The sequence below is a fragment of the Odocoileus virginianus genome, chromosome 21, assembly GCF_023699985.2.
Source record: "Odocoileus virginianus isolate 20LAN1187 ecotype Illinois chromosome 21, Ovbor_1.2, whole genome shotgun sequence".
Taxonomy (NCBI): Eukaryota; Metazoa; Chordata; class Mammalia; order Artiodactyla; family Cervidae; genus Odocoileus; species Odocoileus virginianus.
In genome coordinates this window covers 4,469,310-4,493,312 of record NC_069694.1, presented here as the reverse complement: position 1 = coordinate 4,493,312, position 24,003 = coordinate 4,469,310, and the positions used below count along the sequence as shown (strand labels likewise).

General features: G+C 40.7%; 1 protein-coding gene across 1 annotated transcript in view; it reads left to right on the top strand.

Moving 5' to 3' along the window:
• The window catches only part of GRXCR1 (glutaredoxin and cysteine rich domain containing 1), a 121,240-nt gene that overhangs the window by 84,897 nt on the left and 12,340 nt on the right, over positions 1 to 24,003 (top strand). Inside the window, exon 3 of the mRNA XM_070452395.1 lies at positions 20,618 to 20,683. Within this exon, the coding sequence (XP_070308496.1) occupies positions 20,618 to 20,683 (66 nt within the window). The remainder of the gene's footprint in view (positions 1 to 20,617; positions 20,684 to 24,003) is intronic.

Below are 24,003 nucleotides of genomic sequence, written 5' to 3'. Positions count from 1 at the left end.
CTAGATTTACTATGGAGAGCTGTCATCTTTAATTATTAGTGTTTTGAGGATGATTCTGTAATGTAGCCTCAAAATAGCAATTATGAAAGATGGTGAAATAACATACTGACTGTATAAAAAATAAACTCCAGTAACTATTGTAAATTTTATAAATTAATATTTTATACTAATAAAACAAACATATGAATAAAACTGACTGCTTTATACTATGCACATATATTCCTCTCTTTATCTTTCCTCACAATGGGATGGGCATCCCTGGTTACTGTCTCTTAGACCCCAAGTAGTCTCGATTCTACTTCTGCATATTATTTATCTCTCCTCCTTTTCCTAACATAGTTCCCACTAGGTTAGTTCAGTCTCTTATCATACTTGGTCTGTAGCCATTTTGCCAATTTGTTGAGCAAATGAATGATGTATAGAGTTCTCTGTATGTCTCTGGATAGATTAGTGGATATATATAGCCTGGCACGCGGCAGACTGTGTGGTCTTTTTTAATTAAAAAAATGGAATTATATTTGCATATAACATTGTGTAAATTTAAGATGTGCCTGTTATCCTGATACTTTTATGGTAATGGGTATTATTGATTACAGAGTAGATCTGGAAATTGCAATTTTAATAAACAGAAACATGTTCTATTTCTACAGGCCATTTCCTGGCAAATGTTCAAACTCCTACTAAAATTTGTGGCAGAAGAGAATCAAACGTGTAGCTGAAGATGTATTTTAAAAAAGTCCTATTTTTCTGTATTTCCTGATGCTTTGACACCTGGGGCCTTGCTGACCCTGGAAGGGGCGCCCTTCTTGAGAGAGTTAATTCCTGGAGAGAGCCACTCATATGCAAACCAATGACCCTGAGGCATGCCCTCACCTCACCCAGGGCCTCTATCCCCCGCTCCAGCCATTCTAAGGCTAAGCTGGCCACTAGACAACCCTTTTCCCTGAGTCCACCACAGCCATTCAAATCAGCCAGTTCTGAACCTGCTCCCGCTGCTTTGCCTTTCCTGTAGAAACCGCAGGAAAGCCTTTTGCCCGTGTTCTTTGGTCAAAACCTGCATTTGGTGTTTGGTCCATGCGTGATCTGATGCTCCTTCCTCTTGAGAGCTCTGAGGATAGTTGCCGTAAGAACTCCCCTGGTGGCTCAGATGGCAAAGAATGTGCCAGCAACGCAGAAGACCCAGGTTTGATCCCTGGGTCGGGAAGGCCCCTGGAGAAGGGAATGGCAACCCCCTCCAGTGTTCTTGCCTGGAGAATCCCACGGACGGAGGAGCCTGGTGGGCTGCTGACCACGGGGTCGCAGCGAGTCGGACACAACTGAGTGTGTGTTGCTCTGCTGCGAGGTCTCTTCAGTCGTGTCCGACTCTGTGCGACCCCAGAGACGGCGGCCCACCAGGCTCCTCTGCCCCTGGGATCCTCCAGGCAAGAACACTGGGGGGGGTTGCCGTTTCCTTCTCCAAAGCATGCATGCATGCTGTCGCATGTTAATTGTCTACTACTTGGCCTCACCATATGTGAATATAAAACTTATAAAGTATAAATATAATGCAAAATAAGAGAAAGTTCATTACTTTTTAAAAATCTTACATTTATCGAGCCCTTTGTGACAGGCAGTGGTGAATGCTTCACATGCAAGATCTCACTAAATCCTCCAAGCTTTATGAGGTAGATGCTATTATTTCCCTTTTAAAAATAAAAGGACTGGGGTTGTGAGAGATTAAGAAACCTACCCAAAGATCCACAGCAGAAGTGGTGAGGCAAAATATCAGTTCAGTTCAGTTCAGTCGCTCAGTCGTGTCGGACTCTGCAAACCCATGGATTGTAGCACATCCCTGTCCATCGCCAACTCCCGGAGCTTGCTCAAACTCATGTTCATCGACTTGTGATGCCATCCAACCATCTCATCCTCTGTCATCCCCTTCTCCTCCCGCTTTCAATCTTTCCCAGCATCAGGGTCTTTTCAAATAAGTCAGTTCTTCGCATCAGGTGGCCAAAGTATTGGAGTTTCAACTTCAGCATCAGTCCTTCCAATGAATATTCAGGACTGATTTTCTTTAGGATGGACTGGTTAGATTTCCTTGCAGTCCAAGAGACTCTCAAGAGTCTTTTCCAACACCACACTTCAAAAGCATCAATTCTTCGGTGCTCAGCATTTTTATGGTTCAGCTCTCAGATACATACACGACTACTGGAAAAACCATAGCTTTGACTAGATGGACCTTTGTTGGCAAAGTAATGTCTCTGCTTTTTAATATGCTGTCCAGGTTGGTTGTAACGTTTCTTCCAAGGAGTAAGCGTCTTTTGATTTCATGGCTGCAATCACCATCTGCAGTGATTATGGAGCCCAAGAAAATAAAGTCTGTCACTATTTCCATTATTTCCCCATCTATTTGCCATGAACTGATGGAATCAGAAGGCATGATCTTAGTTTCTGAATGTTGAGTTTTAAGCCAGCTTTTTCACTCTCCTCTTTCACTTTCTTCGAGAGGCTATTCAGTTCTTCTTCACTTTCTGCCATAAGGGTGGTGTCATCTGCATATCTGAGGTTATTGATATTTCTCCCAGCAATGTTTATTCCAGCTGGTGCTTCATCCAGCCTGGCATTTTGCATGATGTACTCTGCATAAAAGTAAAATAAGTGGGTGACAATATACAGCCTTGAAGTATTCCTTTTTCCAATTTGGAACCAGTCTGTTGTTCCATGTCTAGTTCTAATTGCTTCTTCTTGACCTGCATACAGATTTCTCAGGAGGCAGATAAAGTGGTTCAGGATCCCCATATCTTTGAGAATTTTCCATAGTTTGTTGTGATCCACACAGTCAAAGACTTTTGTGTGGTCAATAAGGCAGAAGTAGGTGTTTTTCTGGAACTCTCTTGCTTTTTTCTGTGATCCAACGGATGTTGGCAATCTGATCTCTGGTTCCTCTGCCTTTTCTAAATCCAGTTGAACATCTGGAAGTTCTTGGTTCATGGAGCATTTTGAGCATTACTTTGCTAGCCTGTGAGATGAGTGCAATTGTGTGATAGTTTGAACATTCTTCGGCATTGTCTTTCTTTAGGATTGAAATGAAAACTGACCTTTCCCAGTTCTGTGGCCACTGCTGAGTTTTCCAGATTTGCTGGCATCTTTATTGCAGCACTTTCATAGCATCACCTTTTAGATTTGAAATAGCTCAACTGGAATTCCATCACTTCCACTAGCTTTGTTTGTAGTGATGCTTCCTAAGGCCCACTTTACTTCACATTCCAGGATGTCTGACTCTAGGTGAGTGATTATACCATCTTGATTATCTGGGTCATTAAGATCTTTTTGTATAGTTTTCTGTATATTCTTGCCACCTCTTCTTAATATCTTCTGCTTCAGTTAGGTCCACATATATTCTGTCCTTTACTCTGCCCATCTTTGCATGAAATGTTCTCTTGGTATCTCTAATTTTCTTGCAGAGATCTCTAGTCTTTCCCATTCTATTGTTTTCCTCTGTTTCTTTGCATTGATCACTGAGGAAGGCTTTCTTATCTCTCCTTGTTATCCTTTGGAACTCTGCATTCAAATGGGTATATCTTTTCTTTTCTCCTTTTCTTTTAGCTTCTCTTCTTTTCTCAGCTATCTGTAAGTCCTCCTCAAACAACCATTTTGCCTTTTTGTATTTCTTTTTCTTGGAGACAGTTTTGATCACTGCCTCCTGTATAATGTCATGAGCCTCCGTCCGTAGTTCATCAGGCACTCTGTCTATCAGATATAATCCTTTGAATCTATTTCTCACTTCCACTGTATATTCATAAGGGATTCCACTCAGGTCATACTTGAATGGTCTAAGTGGTTTTCCCTACTTACTTCAATTTAAGTCTGAATTTTGCAACAAGAAGTTCATGATCTGAGCCACAGGCAGCTCCTAGTCTTGTTTTTGCTGACTCTATAGAGCCATTCTTTGCATCTTTGGGTGCAGAGAATGTAGTCAATCTGATTTCAGTATTGACCATCTAGTGATGTCCATGTGTAGAGTCATCTCTTGTGTTGGTGGAAGAGGGTGTTTGCTATGACCAGTATATTCTCTTGACAAGACTCTTTCCTTTTTCCAAAAGGAAATCTTTCATTCTAAACGTTACATGTACTTCCTGAATTTTTCATAAGGCAGAAAAGAAATAATTACCTCTGAAAACATAAATTTAAACTGAAGAAAACCATTTTTCACCTTTATTTTTCTTACCTGTAGTCATGGGTTCAATTTTGTATGTTGCAAATAAGTTTTACAAACTGGTTTTAAAAATCCTTTAAAAATGCTTAGCAAATTAGTAGATTTTGGGCACATGTATCTTTTTAATTCCTTTGCACAACAAAGGAAACTGTAAACAAAATGAAAAGACTAGAATGGGAGAAAATATTTGAAAATGAAGCAATCAATCAACAAGGGATTAATCTCCAAAATATATAAACAACTCATGCAGTGCAATTAAAAAAAAAAAAGGACAACCCAGTCAAGAAATGAGCAGATCTAAATAGATATTTTTCCAAAGAAGACATGTGTTCAGTTGTTCAGTCATGTCTGACTCTTTGTGACTCCTGAACTATAGCCCTCCAGGCTCCTCTGTCAATGAAATATTCCAGGCAATAATACTGAGTGGGTAGCCATTTCCTCCTCCAGGGATCTTCCCGACCCAGAGATTGAACTGGGGTCTCCTGTGTCTCCTGCAGTGGCAGGCAGATTCTCTACCACTGAGACGGGAAGGCCCCCAAAGAAGACATATAGATGGTTAAAAAACACATGAAAATATGCTCAACATCACTAAATTATTAGAGAAATACAACTCAAAACCACAATGATACATCACCTCACATAGGTCAGAATGGCCATCATCAAAAAAATCTACGAACAGTAAACGGAGCGGATGTGGAGAAAAGGGAATCCTGCGCTGTTTGTGGATGTAAATTGATGCAGCCTGTACTGTGTGGACGTTCCTTAAAAAACTAAAAATAGAGCTACCCGATGATCCTGCGATCCCATTTCTGGGCATATATCTGGAGAAAACCATATTCCAAACAATACACACACCCCAGTGTTCATTGCAGCAGTATTTGCAATCGCCAAGACCTGAAAGCAGCGTAAATGTCCTCTCCTCTCTCTTTGAAAGGGCAGATTCTTTCTTTCCTATAGAACAGAGAAGCCATTCTCCTCTGCTCTCCTGAACTTCGGCTCCTATCCCAGCCCCAGGCCCACTTTTTCCCCTCAAGATACCCCCAAATTGGGACTTCTCCCCTAAACAGCTTTCACCCTTTAAAGGTATCTTGCTTGGAGCAATTGCTAGAAAATTTTAAGTTTGTATAAAATCATCATACACTGAATTACGAGAATAACGTCAATTCACTAACTCCCAAGCGGCAGACAAAGTCTTACACCAGTCCAAAGTATATGGTTGGCTCATGAGTTGGTGAGCATCAGTCAGTAAACAACAAGCCCACTAAATTCCTAAGATGGTTGGATATCAGATGGTGCTGGAGATGAACTCCTATTTAATGTACATTTTTAAACCTGTTGTGATGTATCAGCCTATGCTGATTGGGGATTACCAAAACATGTTGGGGGAAGGGTGAGGAATATATTATCAATTCATACTTTTTCCAGCCATATACTAGGGACTATGTGTGTAGCTATAAGCATTTCTTTCCTTCTACAATTTAATTCCTGCATCTTTCTCAGAGATTACTGTATACCTTTATATTACCTTCCAAGTGACCTTCTTGGGTCATCTGTCAACTGTGTTTGCAATGAGACTCTACTTTGCTTCCTTTGCTTGCCCCAAATAAAGTTGTCTTGCTTATTGCTTAGTTTCTGAATTCACCTTGAGCAAGGGCTAAGGAGCATCACGACTCAGTGGAGGATGATTTGACATGAAGCTTGATGCAAGACTTTGCAAAGGGTCCAGCTTATTCCCTTCACTGAGTTTTTAACTTTTGAAAAGGATCTGATTTAAAACACTGATGTCAGGAATCAGTGACAGTTATTTATTTTGCACTGTGAGGAGAGATATCTGGATTTATGTGCAGTTTTTCTGGAGAAGAAATCTATTTATTTTTACTCTTCAAAATGTAGACTCTTAGCAGTATATGCATCTTGCTGAAAACTTCTGAATGGTTTGCTTGTAATTGTTTGGGCTTGTGTCGGATATCCTTCTTATATTTTAGCTGATTTGTCCCTCACTGCCAGCCTACGGGAACCAATGCTATGCTTTTTCCTGTTTCCTGTCCTCTGTAATCCTTCTTGTAAATACCCAGAGCAAAGAGATGATAGTTTATTTTGGTCTGACAGGAAATAAAGGTACTGATACTTATGGTCTGATATAAATGAGAGCTGTATTGAATGACAGTTTAGTCTCTGAGATATTTTCTTTAATTCAGTTAAATTTTAAAATTTAATCCTAATTTACTTAAAAACTTTAATTTAAAAATATACTTTTATCTTGCAATAACCTTTGAGACATTGGTTGGGTGCATTTTATTATTTGTAGCACATGCTCTAGCTTTAATTATGTGTCCTCTTTCCTGTGGACCAACGTGTGTTTATTATGTTGAACCATAATAAGTGGCACTAACGGCAATGCCGTGGTGTTCAACCTTATGTTGTTCAAGAACAAAGAATCGCTGCAGGAAGGGAGGCTGTGACCAGATTGCAAATTATAGGCTCTAAGGAGCCAGGCTGCAGCATTTCCTCTTGCTGTACCGAGTCCTCCTAGCCTGATATCTGTGGGAGACCGAACACATGGGGCAGGAGATGCCGGGGGTAGGGGCAGGGCCCTAGGACTGTTCATCTTGCTTTCGTTCCCTGGTTCTGATGTGAAGGATTTTCATCTACTGGGGAGGCCAAAGCTTTGAAAAGGAAGCCCACAGCATGGTCTTTCGTTCAGAAGTATTTAGGAGACACTGATGCGTCTGGCTCTACGCCAGGCTGAATTACATAGCTGTTGTCCTGTCTCATGGAGCTTACATTCTACTGGGGGAGAGGGACAGGCAAATATTAGGAACAGATGCTAAATTACAGACAGACAATTGGTATGAAGTTAACAGGGTCTAAGATTGAGAGTAATTAGAAAAAGGGTTTATTTAGTTTGGGTGATCAGAGGAGGTCTGTTTTAGGATCTGAGACTTGAAGCTAAGACTGGGAACAGTACAATGAGGCCACCATAGAAGCCACCCTGGAGCTGTGAATTCTGATTGTAGAGCTTTTCTGCATTCAAGCTGATGCTCTGAGGCAGGAAAGAGCTGGCATGTTTTGGGTGCTGTAAGAAAATTGAAGGAAAAACCAACGGGACGGCCACGAGCTTGACACAGAAGTGAGGCTGTGAAAGTGGTTTAGAGAATTAGAAGGAGACACGCTGCACAGGGTCCTCTAGATCATGGTGAGAGGCTTCGGCATAAATGGAAGACAAAGGTGGTCACTGCTTTTAATCAGGGAATGGCAGATGAGGTGACCACTCTGACTTTGTAAGAGGTTACTCTGATCTCTGCATGGAGTAGAGATTGATGGCGAGCAAGAATAAAACCTCAGAAATAGTGGACCTTTGAAACACAATGTTAACGGTAGACATGACGAGAAATGGATGGTTTCAAAATTAACATTGCAGGTGAATAAATAGGACTTCCTGATTGCTTGGATGTGGGGTGATGGGTAAGGAGTCAAGATCAACTGCTAGAATGTTGATGTGAGTACCTGTCTGCTTGGTGATGTCATTTATAGTTTAGTAACTAAGTAATTGGCCTTAAAAGCCTGGGTACTTTCCATATGAGGATTTATGCTTTGGGTCTTAGAAGCAGCCTCATTTATACATTCTAATAAAATTCCTTGACATTATTTTCACACCTCATAATGTCTTAACTGGTTAATTTTATATTTTCAAATATTTTTTGTTTTATTTTTAAAATGTTTCTGGCCTTTCTTTATCTTACTTTTCTTAGTCTACTGTGACTTTGGTTATAATATTTTATTTCACTAGTATATTTTTCCTAGTTTTTATTCGCTTAATTTCATCCAGTTTTCAATGAGTACATTAAACTTCTCTTTACTCTTGGACTCTACTTTTAAATTTTACCCTTTACTATTTTAGGTATGCTTTCATTTCTCTTAATTTATTTTATCTTATTATTTAGTATATTATCTTTTATCTGTGACTGTACTTTGCCTTATTAAATGGGTGGAAGACAAATGATCATTTCATGGATTAGCTCACCTTTTAAACAAGAGACTATATGTTTGCTCTCTAGAGTCCCTGAAACAGTCCCTAGAGCCTAGGTCCTTTAACAAATGACCTCTATTTCAATCTATTTGCTTTGTGCTTCACAGGAAGGAAAATAGAGATGCACAGGTCAGAACTTTACAGCGTAAGTCTGCCTGCACTGAGGGCGTAAATGAAATGCTGAAACACTCCGTGAGGCTTCAGAAATGACAAGGTCTAAGATCTATGTTCTTTACTATCTACTATCAGTTAACATTAGACAAAACTTATCATATATTGTTTTTATAGTGTTTAGTGCAATAATAATAGTAATAGCAAGTATATTAATATTAACAGATATTATTATTAACCACTTTCTATTAAACAGTAACAATGTGTGTTAGTATCATGCTTTATCCTCATAGTATCCCTTAAAGATAGTTATTATTTTTAAAACATATATATGTATATATTTATAAGTGAAAAAAAGTGAAGTTTGGTGAAGAAAAGCATAGACTTTGGAGCCAGGTAGAGTTAGATTAGAGCTTCCCAGATGGTAAAGATTCTGCCAGCAATGCAAGACACCCAGGTTCGATCCCTGGGTTGGGAAGATCTCCTGAAGGAGGGAATGGCTACCCGCTCCCGTATTCTTGCCTGGAGAATCCCATGGACAGCGGAGCCTGGCGGTACAGTCCAGGGGTTGCAGAGAGCTGGACATGACTGAGCCACTAACACACAGAGATTTAGATTGCAATCTTGACCGCGCCAACTGTTAGTTGTAGGGTGACCTTGAACAGGTACTCTTATAATACTTTTACAATTCCTTTGAGTCTTAGGTTCTCTGTTTTTACAACTAGGGTTTTCAAAGACAGCTTGCAGGGAAGCAGTGCAGATTAAAAAAGTGATGCTTGCAGAGCCCATGCTCATTAAGCTTCTGCTTGGAGAAGAGGCTTCCAGGCTCGGCTGCAGTGTCACTGCGCTAACTCCTTCCTCCCACATCCCTTGAGAACTGCCCTCCTGGCATAGTCCTACCCGCTGAGACAGCCAGGAGATGAATCACAGAAGCCTTGTACTGAGGAAATTGTAAGCTCGGTCTCTTTGGAGGTCACAGAGGCCAGAACAAAAGGAGATGATAAAGGAGTACCAAGCTTTGTTCTCAGTCCTGATGTAGAGTCCTGAGTTGATTCATCCTTCCTGAACCTGCCTTCAAAATCAGTGCCTTGATTTGCTTTTCTGGAACAGGAAATAGTCCTGACAGGAAAAGTCTTTGGTGAAATGGAGGAAAAGAGCCTAAAAATAGCTACAAGAATTCTCTCCGGATAAGGTTATTATTGTCACTCTATTTTACTTTTTTCCCCTAAATCTTGTAGCTAAAAGCAACAACAAAAAATAAGTTAAGTTTTGGGCAGTACCCAAGAATTTGTGGTGATTTCTAAGTTACTCTCTCTGATGTCTTCCTCATCCTATCTCTTCGTCTCTATCTCTAGCTTACCTCAACATAAATCTCTCTCTCTCTTTCTATCTATATATATATATGCATACACATCTATATGTCTGTATCAGTCTATATATCTATTTTTCAATCATCTATGTGAATCGTGCATGTGTGTGCATGCTAAGTCACTCAGTCGTGTCCATCTCTTTGCGACGTCATGGACTATGAGGCCCATGGAGCCCGCCAGGCTCCTCTGTCCATGGATTCTCCAGGCAAGAATACTGGAGTGGGCTGCTGTGTCCTCCTCCAGGGGATCTTCTTGATCCAGGGATCGAACCCGTGTCTTATATCTCCTGAGTTGGCAGGCAGGTTCTCTACCACTAGCGCCACTTGGGAAGCCCAAATCACGCATAGGTTGTTCATTTAAACAAGGTAGACGATGTATACTTGTCTCTGAAAGAAGTCTGAGTTGGAGGCAGTGCAGAGGTACAGACTGTCTCTTCTCGTTTGCGATTCTTCTCACTTACTGCACCTCGCTTCAGGGTGAGCCTCACTCCATGGTTCCCGGCTTATTTAAAAGGGAAAGTGTAAGACAGTCTGCCTAATTTAAGAGTGTGGCTTGGGAGCTGTTGCATTACTTACGCTCACATCTCACTGGCAAGGCCTTAGTCCTATGGCTGCACCTAACCACACAGAGGCTGAGAAAAATGGGCCCTTACTGTATGCTCTGCCCAAAGAGGGCTCAGAGGATTTTCTAACTACAAAGGAGACTGGAGTTTGGGTAATAAGAGTGGAGCAGAGGTAATTAGTATTCTCCCCATACTATTATGGAAGGAGATAGTCCCACTGTGAGAAGGTCCCTGCAGTTGATTTCAGAAAAGAAAGCAACTGACAATGTCTTTCCAAATGCATTTCTGAAATTAAGCTAAATGAAACATCCATGACTTATACAGGCTTGTTGAAAACAAGAAGAAACAAATATTTTAGTTTGCAAGGCTCTGTGTGTGCCTGTTTAGTTGCTCAGTTGGGTCTGACCGGACCCCACGACCTGTAGCCGCTAGGCTCCTCTGTCCATGGGATTCCCAGGCAAGAAGGGTGGAGTGGGTTGCCATTCCCTTCTCCTGGGGATCTTCCTGCCCAGGCATCAAAACTGGGTCTCCTGAATTGCAGGTGGATTCTTTACTGCCTGAGCGACCAGGGAAGCCATGCTAAACACGTAAGAAGCATTATCTCATTTATTTCTTACAACCCTGCATGATAGAGATATTTTTCTCTTCATTTTCTAGCTGAGAAGGCTGAGGTTTGGAGGGATTAACGGCCCAAACTCACACAGCAAGCAAGTAGCCGAGACGGGATTTAATGTGCGGCTGAAGCCACCAGTTTAACCCCAGCGCTACAACCTTCTCAGCCGAGCTTGTTACTGGTGTGATTTCTTTCTCCTTAGGATTAAAGGAGGATTACCATCATCCTTATTCTCTTGTTCTGAAGACACTTAATAAATGGAGTCCCAATAGAATGTAAGGAATCGTCTGATTTGTGGCTGACTGGGGTCCTTACTTTCTGTTTTCCTTTCCAGATTCCGTCTCTCCTTCTCTGGTCTACTGTGGGCAAACTTAACAAACTGCACCACTCAAATGCCTTTAGGGTCTGACTTCAAGTGCCTTGCCCCCTGACATCAGTCAGAAGGACACTAGAGCAGGAAATCTGTGGGAGGCAGGAAACAGCGGTATTTATTTTCTCTGCTCCCTTCGTTCTGAGGTGCCCCTTAGGCAGACCTTGAATTCCTCTTGGTCCCATTCCCATGACTACATCTTTTGTTGGGCTCTGTATACGTTAAACTCAAACGTAGTAACAGCTTCCTCTTTCTGCCAGCACTTGGGTGCTTCATCGGGCCTGTGGCTTTACTTAACGCTGTTCATACTTCTGTTAAGTGGGGCCCTCGTTGAATGCTCTTCAGCTGAATTATTTGTACATCCCAATTTCCTTCTGCGATCCTGAAACATGCATTGGGTTTATTCTCATAAATTAAACAAACAAAAATATTAGATAACCCATGACCCTTTTCCATGGTAGAACTTTATTAAAAAAATAGTATAGCTGCTTTATTTCATGAGCATGAACTTCACTACAGAGATGTCTTTCTAGGTAGCAGCTAGGTAGGAGTGGTGCTTTGATCTTTTGATAATTTTACTACTTTGCTGTTTAGTCCAATTCTCTGCGACCCCATGGACTGTAGCACTCCTGGCTCCTCTGTCCTCCACTATCTCCTGGAGTTTGCTCATATTTACTAAGATAATAATGTACAAAATAAAGTAATTTTCATTGACTGTTGCAGTGATGATTCTTTAGTTAACCCATCTGTGTTTAAACATCCTTGGATCCCATCTGGGTTAAACCCCATTGAAGTAGGAGCTCCCTCCTATTGATGAAATTTTAACTGACATTTTGATCAACTAATTATATTTCTCAATTACTCTCACCATATGAGTCTTTCTCAAATATTTTTCCTGCTGAGTAATTAAATATCCATGTGTCCCAGAAAAATAATCAACTCAATTTTCATCAACAAAGCTTTTCACTAACTGTCCCTTTTTGACTCTTCAGAGTCCTGGTTGAAAGCTTGCTAAATTTCCCATTATCAAGAATACTTTAGCCATTCTACAACTTAACTAAGAACTTTTATTGTATGGAAAGTCCCCAAATATCTCAGCTTTTCAACAGTTTACACAACTGAGTTTTTCATCCTACTGCTTTATATGAGCACCCCCTTTTATTACATTCCTTTATGGTGACATTACCCCAAAACAATTGTGAGACTCTTGTTGATTTGCATGTACCTTTTATTATTTATTGACTGTGGATGGAAAATGTTTGTGAACCAGATTTTGAGAGCTTGAAATAGATTCTAGCTTGTAAATGTTCTTGGGGAGTTCAGTAATAATAATAATAATAATAATAATAATAATAATAATAATAATGAACAAGTAAATGACTACTATTTATTGAATTTCTATCATGCATTAAATAAAAGTCTAGACTCATATCATTTCATGCCACCTTTCCAACAACACTGTATACATTATTATACACAATTTACAAATAAGGAAACTGAGTCTTAAAGAGTTTTTGTCCAAGTTAAATTAATTTGTAAGTGGAGATCAGGGGATTTAATCTGGAGTCTTATTAAAAAAATTCCTTGATTGTAGAAATAGACATTTGGACTACCTCAAACTAGAAAGCTTTTGCTCAGCAAGGGGAACCATCTGCAGAATGAAAAGTCAACCTACAGAGTGGGAGGAGATATTTGCAAATTATACATCTAATAAGGTGTTAGTATCCAAAATATAAAGTCAATAGTGAAAAGGTAAATAATCCAATTAAAAAAGAGGATCTGAATGAACAATTTTCCAAAGAAGACTTACAAATGGCCAACAAGTGCATAAAAAAGTACTTAATGTCAGTAATCCTAAAGAAATGCAAGTCAAAACCCTGAGATATCCCCTCACACCTGTTAGAATGTCATCAAAAAGACATGAAATAACAAGTGCTGGCAAGGATGTGAAGAAAAGGCAACCCTTGTACACTATGGGGGGAAATATAAATCCGTGCAGCCACTCTGCAAAATAGTATGGGTGTTCCTTAAAAACCTAAAAATAGAACTACCATACAATCCAGCAATTGCACTGCTGGGTGTTTATCTGAAGAAAAGAAAAACACTAACCCCAAATATATGTGCGCTCTCAGTGCTGTCTCTGCATTACTGACAACAGCCGAGATACAGAGCAGTCTCACTGTCCGCCAATTGGTAAGGGGTTAAAGGAAATAGGATGCGTATGTTTGTCAACCATAAAAATGAAGGAAATCTTGCCAGTTGTGATCTCATGGATGGTCCTTTATGGCATTATGCCAAGTGAAATAAGTCAGAGAAAGAAAGCTACAATATGATCTCACTTATCTGTGGAATCTAACTCCCACAAGACAAAAAAAAAAAAAAGAAATCCCCAAAGTCATAGATACAAAGAACAGATTGATGTTTGCCCAGAGTATAGTGGGCAGAAATAAAATGGGTGAAGGGGGGTTAAAAGGTACAAATTGCCAGTTATAGAACAAGTAAGTTATATGATACTATGTACAGAATGCTAGCTGTGGTTAATAGTACTATACTGCATATTTGAAAATTGCTAAGAGAGCAGATCTGAAAAGTTCTCATCACAAGAAAAAATACTGTAGCAATGTATGGTGATGGACGTCAACTGGACTTCTTGGAGCGATCATTTCACAGTGTATACAAACACCAACTCATCATGTTATACACCTGAGAACAGTAAGATGCTATATGTCAATTGTATCTCAGTTTAAAAAAAACAAAAAACCTTTGTGAACTTAATCACTGTATTCTAAAATTCAATTTATGAGGAGAAAATTTTGTGACGCAGTAGGTGACAATCTAAATCTATTAAATAATGCAATCTTCTGGCTTATTCTGCTCAACACTCAGTACTATCTTCTTTTAGCCTGGTAACTTGGTATCACTTTTATATAGTTTGATACTAATATTAAAGCAGAAGGAGAGGTGGCCTTCTGCCATAGGAAAGAAAATAATACACATTGTTATGGACATTTATTTTGATGATATGGACTTATTATAAAAAACAATCGAGATTAACCTCCATAGGAAGTTGTTCTTTAGAACCACACTGAAAAAATCAATTACATAAAACTAAAATCAGTCTTTGGCAGGTGTTTTCTAACACCAAAAGTCTGTATTATATAATTGCATGAAACAAGTCAGCTAGTTTAATTTTACACTTACTTCTTCCTGCCAGGGACAGAGGAAAACTGTGCTTTTTAGAATGAAATTATCCACAGGAGCTTTTACTGGTTTTTTTAGACACTGGTGGGATACTGCTCCAGCTGCTTTGAACACGTTCCAAGCCTAAGTGTTTTGTGTAGAATGCCAGGGCCTCGGTGGAGTTTGTTCATGTGCTGGAAAAGATCCAAAGCTAATTCCTGAAGTCAGGCCTGCATTTGTCAGCTGGACTCAGGTGGCCTGTCTCCAGGGTGGATGTAACCTTCCCTTCTGGGGCACAGGGCAACCATAACAATACACATTTGTTGAACACATCCTTTGGCAGGCGTCCTGCTGCGTGGTAGTTGAGTTGCTTAAACACCAGCTCTGCCATCTGCTCTCCTGATTACACCGCGGAAAGATCCTTTAGCAGCCAGGACTTGACAGTCCTAGCCTCCTGGGCTTCATCAGAAGTCAACTGCCACTGGCTTGTTCTTTGCTTCCTGTCATGTGCCCAGATGAGAGAAGTGATAACTGGAGGAAATCATTTGCATTGTCTTCATCCCTCTGTCTTCTCTAGGTATCTGTCTTTCTGTTTAGGTCCCTTTCGCAAGTTTATCTCCACCAGGGTACGTGTTGACTCATGACCTTGTTTATTTTCCTTTTTAAGTGGCAATTATCATAAGAAACATTTGGAGTTTATTACTGCATTTACTACAAAAAGATAGAAGACATAAACCTGGCAAATATTTATTGAGTGTGTATAGTGCACCCCACAAAGTGCTGATCCCTGAAGAAGTAGCCTCTGTCATCACCACTGGGATTGCTGTGCGGTGGGACAAGAGCACAGATTTGTGTCTTAGAAAATCAAAGACATTTCATTAAGAAGGTAACATTTCCATTGGGTTTGGGAGGATGTATAGAAATTTTCCAGAAGAGGACGGTGAGGATAGGAGAAACTTCGGGCAAAAGGATGAAGCATGTGCAAAGGCATATTATCTTATTTTATGCAAGGATGTGGTGTGTCCAGGAAAATGGGAGAAATTCAGAGTATCAACATATGGTATTACAACACAGGGCTGGAAAGGTTGGTCCAAAAAGGTAGTGAAGGCCTTTGTAGATTGTGCTAAGGATGTTGGGTTTCCTCCCAGTCACTCAAAGACATAATAAAATATGGAGAGAAAAATAAGTGCAGGGAGGCATCTGAGAGGGAAAAGGAACCTGTTTAAGCAGACGAGATGAAATCGTATATTGTTTGGTTCAAGGGCCATTTCTGCATTGACATTCACCAGAGACCATGGGCTTCTCTGAAGGCTCAGTAGTGAAGCATCCACCCGCCAACACTTGCAAATGCAGGAGGCCTGAGTTCGATCCCTGGGTTCGGAAGGTCCCTGGAGTAGGAAATGGCAATCCCCTCCAGTATTCTTGCCTGGAAACTCCCATAAACAGAGGCGCCTGGCAGGCTATAGTCCATGGGGTCACAGAGAGTCAGACACAGCTTAGGGGCTAAACAATAACAATGACAAATATTAATGTTTTATAGTTAATAAAAAGGCAAGGGTTACTTATTATATCAGCCACTTCTTCTAAACTCTTATGTAAGGCATTGCATTGTGTAAACTGTTGTGCTAAGAAAACTTTGTTTCAGTGGAGGAGCTGGCTCAGAGTCAAACTTCATGCTCAATCATAGCTATCATTTTGGCTTTACATGTGCCACGTCGTCATATGTAAACTATCAAAGTGAGCATTATGATCGCAGGTTTTGAGACGAAGAAACTAAAGGATGAAGGGCGTGAGGGAGGTGCCCCAGGCCTTGTACTTGACTGACAGACAGAAAGGCCTGGCGCACTGCCCTCATCATCATACTCGGGTTTCTTCATTTCAAAAATCCTGACGATAATACTTACTTCACACCGATAACTAGGAGAGCCAGTATCTGTAAACCACTGAACACATTGCCATTATCACTGTTTTCAGGAAGATATTAATTTTCAGAAAAAAAACCATGATTCTACATTAAATGAAAAATATACCAGAAATACTTCCACAGGTATATTGGCGGTCTTGGCAAACTGTGCCAATCAATAGAATCATTAATTAATTTCGACTTACGTGGAATTATATGTGGAATTATATTTTAAAAGCAACAAACTCACATGTGACATTCCTAGCCAAATACCAGCCAGCAAAAAAGACTATTTCCCCAAAATAGGGATGCTTAAGGAAATACACTCCCTTTTATGGACACAAGGGCTTCATTATTGGTCAAGTAATAATTGGAAAGCTCTCGATGGAAAACAGTATGGAATAAGACCTCTGGAATATGTAAATACAGTGCAGACAGAGTTACCTTGGTAAATATCAGGTTGGGAGTTGCCCTGGTAAATGTCCCGTCTCGGGATGGGAGAACTCCAGTTTCTCTCTGCGTTGGCAGGCATTCCAGGCAGAATTTTTAGTGGTGAGTCACCACGAAAGCCCATAGTCTTTGCCAATCAGGCTGAGATGGCCATCCTGCAGCTGCTGCCGAAGAGCAGAGAGGACACCGTTTGATGCCCTTGTCCTCCCTGTAGAATCTCGCGCTTAGATTCAGCAAGGACAGGGTCAGGTGGAGGTGCGGACGTGGAGCCCTGTGGGCAAGCAGGCGATTTGGTTGTTGTGACCGCTCAGTACATAGCGCAGGGCCCAGGGGCTCCTCCCAAGGAGACCAGGGGCGGTCCGGCCGCGTGGAGCTGTGGCAGAGGCCACAGCGAGCAGCTGCAGCGACGGGGGCGGAAACTCTTAGCTCCTAGGTCTCCACTAGAGAGCAGAGCTTTTCCCCCCTCAAGGACTTGGTCCAGCATCTGTGCTACAGCCATGCAGATGTCTCCAAGAGCATAGACTCTCACGCCTTTCATCACAGGGCTTATGTGGGCACAGCCTGAGTTGCTCATGAAACGTGGAGTCTGCTCCTGAAGTCCTGATGGTGCTGGAACGATTTGGCTGGAGAGTAAATTTCATGCATCTGGGGGTAGTGAGACAGTCCTTTTCTGACCTGTGCAGGGTATTCTAAACAGCAGACTAAGGCACCTTCCTAAGATAAGGAAAGATCTGGGAAGCAGATGCATGATGTGGGTACATTCTTGTTTTTTGTAGTCACTGGGGTCCATTTTCTTTCACTGAAGCAAAATGAGTCAGATATTCTCCTTATTGCTTAGTTCACGTACCAAATTTCCTGAAGCTTTTCCCATTTTAGTTTATGCAGAGAACCCATGTCCCCTGTAACTCCTAAAAGAATTAGAATGTAGCAAAGGTAAAATATACCAGTTATTAACACATTTTAGGCTTTTAACGTTTTGTTTTGATGTCTCCTTAGTTTGTTCTCACTCTAAGTAAGTCACATCTGTATTCCTGGCAAAACCACTGACGGACAAAGGAAGAGAATGCATTTTCTGTAGCCCTGTATGTTCATGCACTGTGCTTTGTTGGACATTGCTGATTGTGGTTAAGATGATATGTGTGCACATGTGCTAAGTCACTTCAGTCTCATCTGACTCTGCCCACCAGAGCTCCACCGGGCTCCCCTGTTTATGAGATTCTCCAGGCAAAAATACTGGAGTGGGTTACCACACCCTCCTCCAAGGGATCTTGCCAATCCAGGGATCAAACCCACATCTCTTATGTCTCCTAAGTTGGCAGGCAGGTTCTTTACCACTAGCACCAATATAAAATAAACTCAAGTAAATGAAACACAAAACTAAAGACTCCCGTACATCCTTGGTGGAGTTTCCTGCCTGTCTTAAAAGCCTCACCTAATCTTCAAAGTCCAGATCAAATGTGACCAACCTCAGAAAGTCTTTTCTGCTCCCCATAAGCAGATCTTCTTTTCTCCCTGCTGGCATCTCCTGGTTCATCCATTTCCTGCATCACTCATTTAGCAGTCATCTCCCATTCTTCTTGAGGGTTACTTGGTTGTGTGTTTACATAAAAATGTATTGTAACCTCCTAACACGAGGGCCTTTTAAATTTTTTAAATGAGTCTTTGTGTCTTCAGCACAAACAGGAATCCAGGAAGTATTTTTTTATCTGATGATATTTCTGTCTGTCTTGATGAATCAAAAATGGCATGCATGAATGCTCAGTCACTCATGTCCAACTCTTTGTGACCTCATGAACTGTAGCCCCATCTGGTTCCTCTGTGCATGGGATTTTCTGGGCAAGAATACTGGAGTGGGTTGCCATTTCCTACTCCAAATCAAAAAAGGATTCAACACTTAGTCTTTGCCAGGGATATTATGTGCAAAAGGCAGAAGTGGTCTTGTCTTTGATGGGAAATAATAATGTCTTCCTTCTTTCCTGTCTGTGGCTGGATGTGGGGAAATAGAGTGGGTAAAGGTAGGTAGAGGCTGGAAAGGAAAGGAAAATGAGTAGTCCCAAGAGACACGATGGGTTTGTGGGAAAGTACATACATGGCCTCTGTTGTCCTTTTCACAGTAAAATTTTAAAGTTGAAAACATCAGCTCTGGAGCAAATTCCCTGCTCGTGTTCTAGTTCCAACTCTGCTTTTTCTCTGGGTGACCTGGGAATTGTTGTCTAATCTCACTGAGGCTCATTTTCTTTTTTTTTTTTTCATTTATTTTTATTAGTTGGAAGCTAATTACTTTACAATATTCTAGTGGTTTTTGCCATACATTTGACATGAATCAGCCATGGATTTACATATGTTCCCCATCCCTATCTCCCCTCCCACCTCCCTCTCCACCCGATCCCTCTGGGTCTTCCCAGTGCACCAGGCCCGAGCACTTGTCTTATGCATCCAGCCTGGGCTGGTGATCTGTTTCACCCTAGATAATATACATGTTTCGATGCTGTTCTCTCGAAACATCCCACCCTCGCCTTCTCCCACAGAGTCCACAAGTCTGTTCTGTGCATCTGTGTCTCTTTTTCTGTTTTGCATATAGGGTTATCGTTACCATCTTTCTAAATTCCATATATATGCATTAGTATACTGTATTGGTGTTTATCTTTCTGGCTTACTTCACTCTGTATAATGGGCTCCAGTTTCATCCATCTCATTAGAACTGATTCAAATGAATTCTTTTTAATGGCTGAGTAATATTCCATGGTGTATATGTACCACAGCTTCCTGATCCATTTGTCTGCTGATGGGCATCTAGGTTGCTTCCATGTCCTGGGTATTATAAACAGTGCTGCGATGAACATTGGGGTGCACGCGTCTCTTTCAGATCTGGTTTCCTTGGTGTGTTTGCCTAGAAGTGGGATTGCTGAGTCATATGACAGTTCTATGTCCAGTTTTTTAAGGAATCTCCACACTGTTCTCCATAGCAGCTGTACTAGTTTGCATTCCCACCAACAGTGTAAGAGGGTTCCCTTTTCTCCACACCCTCTCCAGCATTTATTGCTTGTAGACTTTTGGATAGCAGCCATCATTTTCTACCATTAAGAGAATCCACCACATCAAATTAGATGATTTTGGGTGTCTACTCACGATATGTACTTTTGTGGATGCTTAGTAATTTCATTATTACTATCAGTTGCTCTGGTGTTTACATGTATGACTCTAGGGAGGGGAGGTCCAGGACTGCCTGGAGTGGGCAGAGGTGGCCCAGGCTGGGGATTTGCTCAGAGGCTTCCTTTCCCAGGCGGCTGCCTTCAGCTTCCTGAACAACTCTGAAGGGTGTGCTGGAATCTTCCGTGTCTGGACTTCATCTGAGAGCTGTGGGTTCCCATCACTCAACTTCTGCTGGCAATCTTCCTTTTGCCCACCATTAGCCTTACTAGCTGGGAGAATATGTGAAAGGAAAGAGATACACTACTCTTTTGGTTTCCTGGATCTAGGTTTTGTCATTATTATTTAGTTGCTAAGTCATGTCTGACTCTTTTGTGACCCCATGGACTGTAGCCTGCCAGGCTCCTCTGTCCTTGGAATTTCCCAGCAAAAATAATGGAGTGAGTTACCATACCCTTCTCCAGGGGATCTTCCTGACCCAGGGATTGAACCTGCGTCCCCTGAATTGGCAGGCAGATTCTTTACCACTGAGCCTCCAGGGAAGACTGGTTTTAGGTTTATTTAGATCGGAAGTGAAAAACCCTGTCCAGTATTTTCTGGGTTAAACTTTCCCGTCTAAAACTTTTTTTCTCAAATACTAACAAAATGGATTTTCTTTCTCCCCTGCCCTCTCTTGTTAATAGGGTGCTGAGAAAATTTTGTCAATGAACGAATCAGGAGAACTGCAAGACCTCTTAACCAAAATTGAGGTAATGGTGCTTTTAGCAACTTATTTTTAGTAATCAAAATGTTCAACACATTCTGATTGTAATTGAGTTTCCCTAATTGAATTTTTCCCTGCGTGTTCTTACAAATATGTAACAGGATACGTGTGGCAGTTTTAATCTGCTACCACCTGCCGCGAGGTTTGCTCCAGCGAGAGTGACTGTAGTGTTAGCGTCTAACAACCTCATAGTATTAGGGGAGAATTCCAGTCAGCTTTATTAGAACCTAATTCTCTGTTATAGAGATGTTCATGAGGTGTTCAAGGTCAGGTCATTGTCTGGAAGTACAAATAGCGTTTTTATGTAAATTATTTTCCTTTTTCCCAAAGACCAGCTCATCATTTCTAAAGATAACAGAAAAAATTAGGTGCACTCCAAAAGTGCACCTTCTAATTTTGTTCCTGTGCTTGTAATTACAACATCTCAGAAATATTTATTTGGATATATAATGTGTCAAATCAATATGTACCCAGAAAGTCCTTAATATCTCTCAATTTTATCAGCCTATTTCTCTGTATATGCAGAATTAAATTGCATATATTTTATAGGCTAACTGGGTCATCTTGAGAGTGGAAGAAGTGCATTAGTCATTCTTCTGGGCCAGTGAGCATGACTCAGTCTCCCAGGTGAACCGTGCAGTTTGGTGGCGTGGTAGGATGTGCCACGGCCAGCTCCTTCTGGGCCAGCCTGCCTTGCTAACCTCTTTTCTGATTTTCTTCCATTCCCTCCACTTGATGGTTTCCTACTACCTTTCCTTCTGTCTGCCTAGCCTGCTGTTGTTCCATTGCCTCATTCTCCCCCACCATCATCAAGGCCCCTCCGCGGCATCACCTTTCCTGCATCATTCCAGATTTCTCCCACCTCCGCATTCCTGGATACCTCTTTCTCTCAGGTGTTTGTCACAGTCATTTAATTTTTCTTACTACTTTTCTTTGAACATTTGAGTCGTGTCCCAAATGAACTATATGCTCCTCGGTGTCAGGAATCATGTTTTACTCATACTGTAGTCTTGCCCAGAAGGGCAAACACAATGATGGTGTGGACTTCATAATCTAAAACTCCTCTCAGCTCTAAAATCTGTGTAGATGGGTTTGTTTTTTCCCTTTTACCCCTACACTCTACTCCAGTCCCATCAATTTGAGGAAACCATCAATTTGGGTTAACATGTACCTTTTAATTTAGGTGACTTAACTCAATGTGTATTATTATTTTTTTCTGCACACTTTTATTTATACAAATGATGTTATGCAACACACCTAATTGTGTTTCAAATTCCCTTCTATAGGCACTATGCTTTTAAGAACCATCTGTATTATCTTTCATGAAACTTTCATCCCTTATTTAAAAATTGCTTCATACTTCTCCATGACAGTACAATTGAATCCAGCTTTCTTTGATGATGGAGATGTTTTTACTCTATCCTATCCAACATAGTAGTCACTGGATGCATGTAGCTATTGAGCACTTAAAGAATATTTAGTGTGATGGAAGAACTGAATTCTTATTTTATCTAATTCTACATGATTTAAATTCAAATCAAATAAAGAATTTTAAATAAGTAATATGATGAACCGTATCTGACTGATGGCTTACATTTTGGACAGTGCAGTTGTACGTAGCTCACATACTATTCTTTATCTGCTCATCCACTGCTATCCTCTAACTTCTCCTTCAAATAGACTACTGCAAGGAGTAACCTTGACCACATTCGTTTGTGAATTTCTCTGAGAGTAGAAATCACGGGATAATAGCTTATGCATATCCCCAGTTTTTCGGGTAGTGCCAGATGGCGCTTCATTATGTTTGTACCATCCAATACTCCCTCCTACAGGGAAAGACGTTTCCTATGTTTCCACATGCCCCACAATGTTTTACATTGTTCCATAATTTTTGTAGTAGGTAGTAGGGATAAAGATATATAGCCTTATCATTTTAATTACTGTTTTTCTGATAACCATTGAGTTTGGGCATTTCCTTGTATGCTTGTTAAATTTCTTCTTCTGTACGTTGTATATTACTCTGAAGTGTCTGCCTACAATGCAGGAGACTCGGGATTGATCCCTGGATCAGGAAGATCCCCTGGAGAAGGAAATGGCAACCCACTCCAGTTTTCTTGCCTGGAAAATCCCATGGACAGAGGAGTCTGGTGGGCTACAGTCCATGGGGTCACAGAGAGTCAGACACGACTGAGCGGCTTCACTTTCTTTCTTTCTTTGCTTTATGTTGTATATTCTTATCCTTTCCCATTAAAAACCTTGGAAGTTTTGCTATTGCTGTTGGCTTTCAGAAGATCCTTCTATAGTCTAGATATTAACTTTTTGTTGGTTTTAGTTATTGTCAACATTTCCTTTCCTATTTTTAGATTCTTTCTTGGTGTCCTTCATCCAATAGAAACCTGTGATATAATCTAACCCACCATTTTCCCTTATTTTTGTGCTTTTTAACATTTATTTATGAAGTATCATTCTGTCTTAAGGTCAGAAGATATCAGCCTACATTTTTTCTATTCACTTTATACTTGCTAACAATGGAGAATCCATTTCCATTTTCTTACACATAGTGAGATTTCCAGCATCCTCTATTCAATAATCTATTATTTCTTTTTTTTTTTTTTATTAGTTGGAGGCTAATTACTTCACAACATTGCAGTGGGTTTTGTCATACATTGACATGAATCAGCCATGGAGTTACATGTATTCCCCATCCTGATAAATAATCTATTATTTCTTTATTGCTTTGTTCTGCCAATTTTCAGTTCAGTTCAGTCACTCAGTCATGTCTGACTCTTTGTGACCCCATGGACTGCAGCATGCCAGGCCTCCCTGTCCATCACTAACTCCAGGAGTTTACTCAAACTCATGTCCATTGAGTTGGTGACTCCATCCAACCATCTTATCCTCTGTCATCCCCTTATCCTTCTGCCTTCAGTCTTTCCCAGAATCAGGGTCTTTTCAAATGAGTTAGTTCTTTGCATCAGGTGGCCAAAGTATTGGAGTTTCAGCTTCAGCATCAGTCCTCCCAATGAATATTCAGGACTGATTTCCTTTAGGATGTACTGGTTGTATCTCCTTGCAGTCCAAGGGACTCTCAAGAGTCTTCTCCAATACCACAGTTCAAAAGCATCAATTCTTCAGCACTCAGCTTCCTTTATAGTCCAACTCTCTCATACATACATGTGAGAAAATGGATGGAATTTTCTATTTTCTACTGGAAAAACCATAACTTTGACTAGACGGACCTTTGTTGGCAAAGTAATGGCTCTGCTTTTTAATATGCTGTCTAGGTTGATCATAACTTTTCTTCCA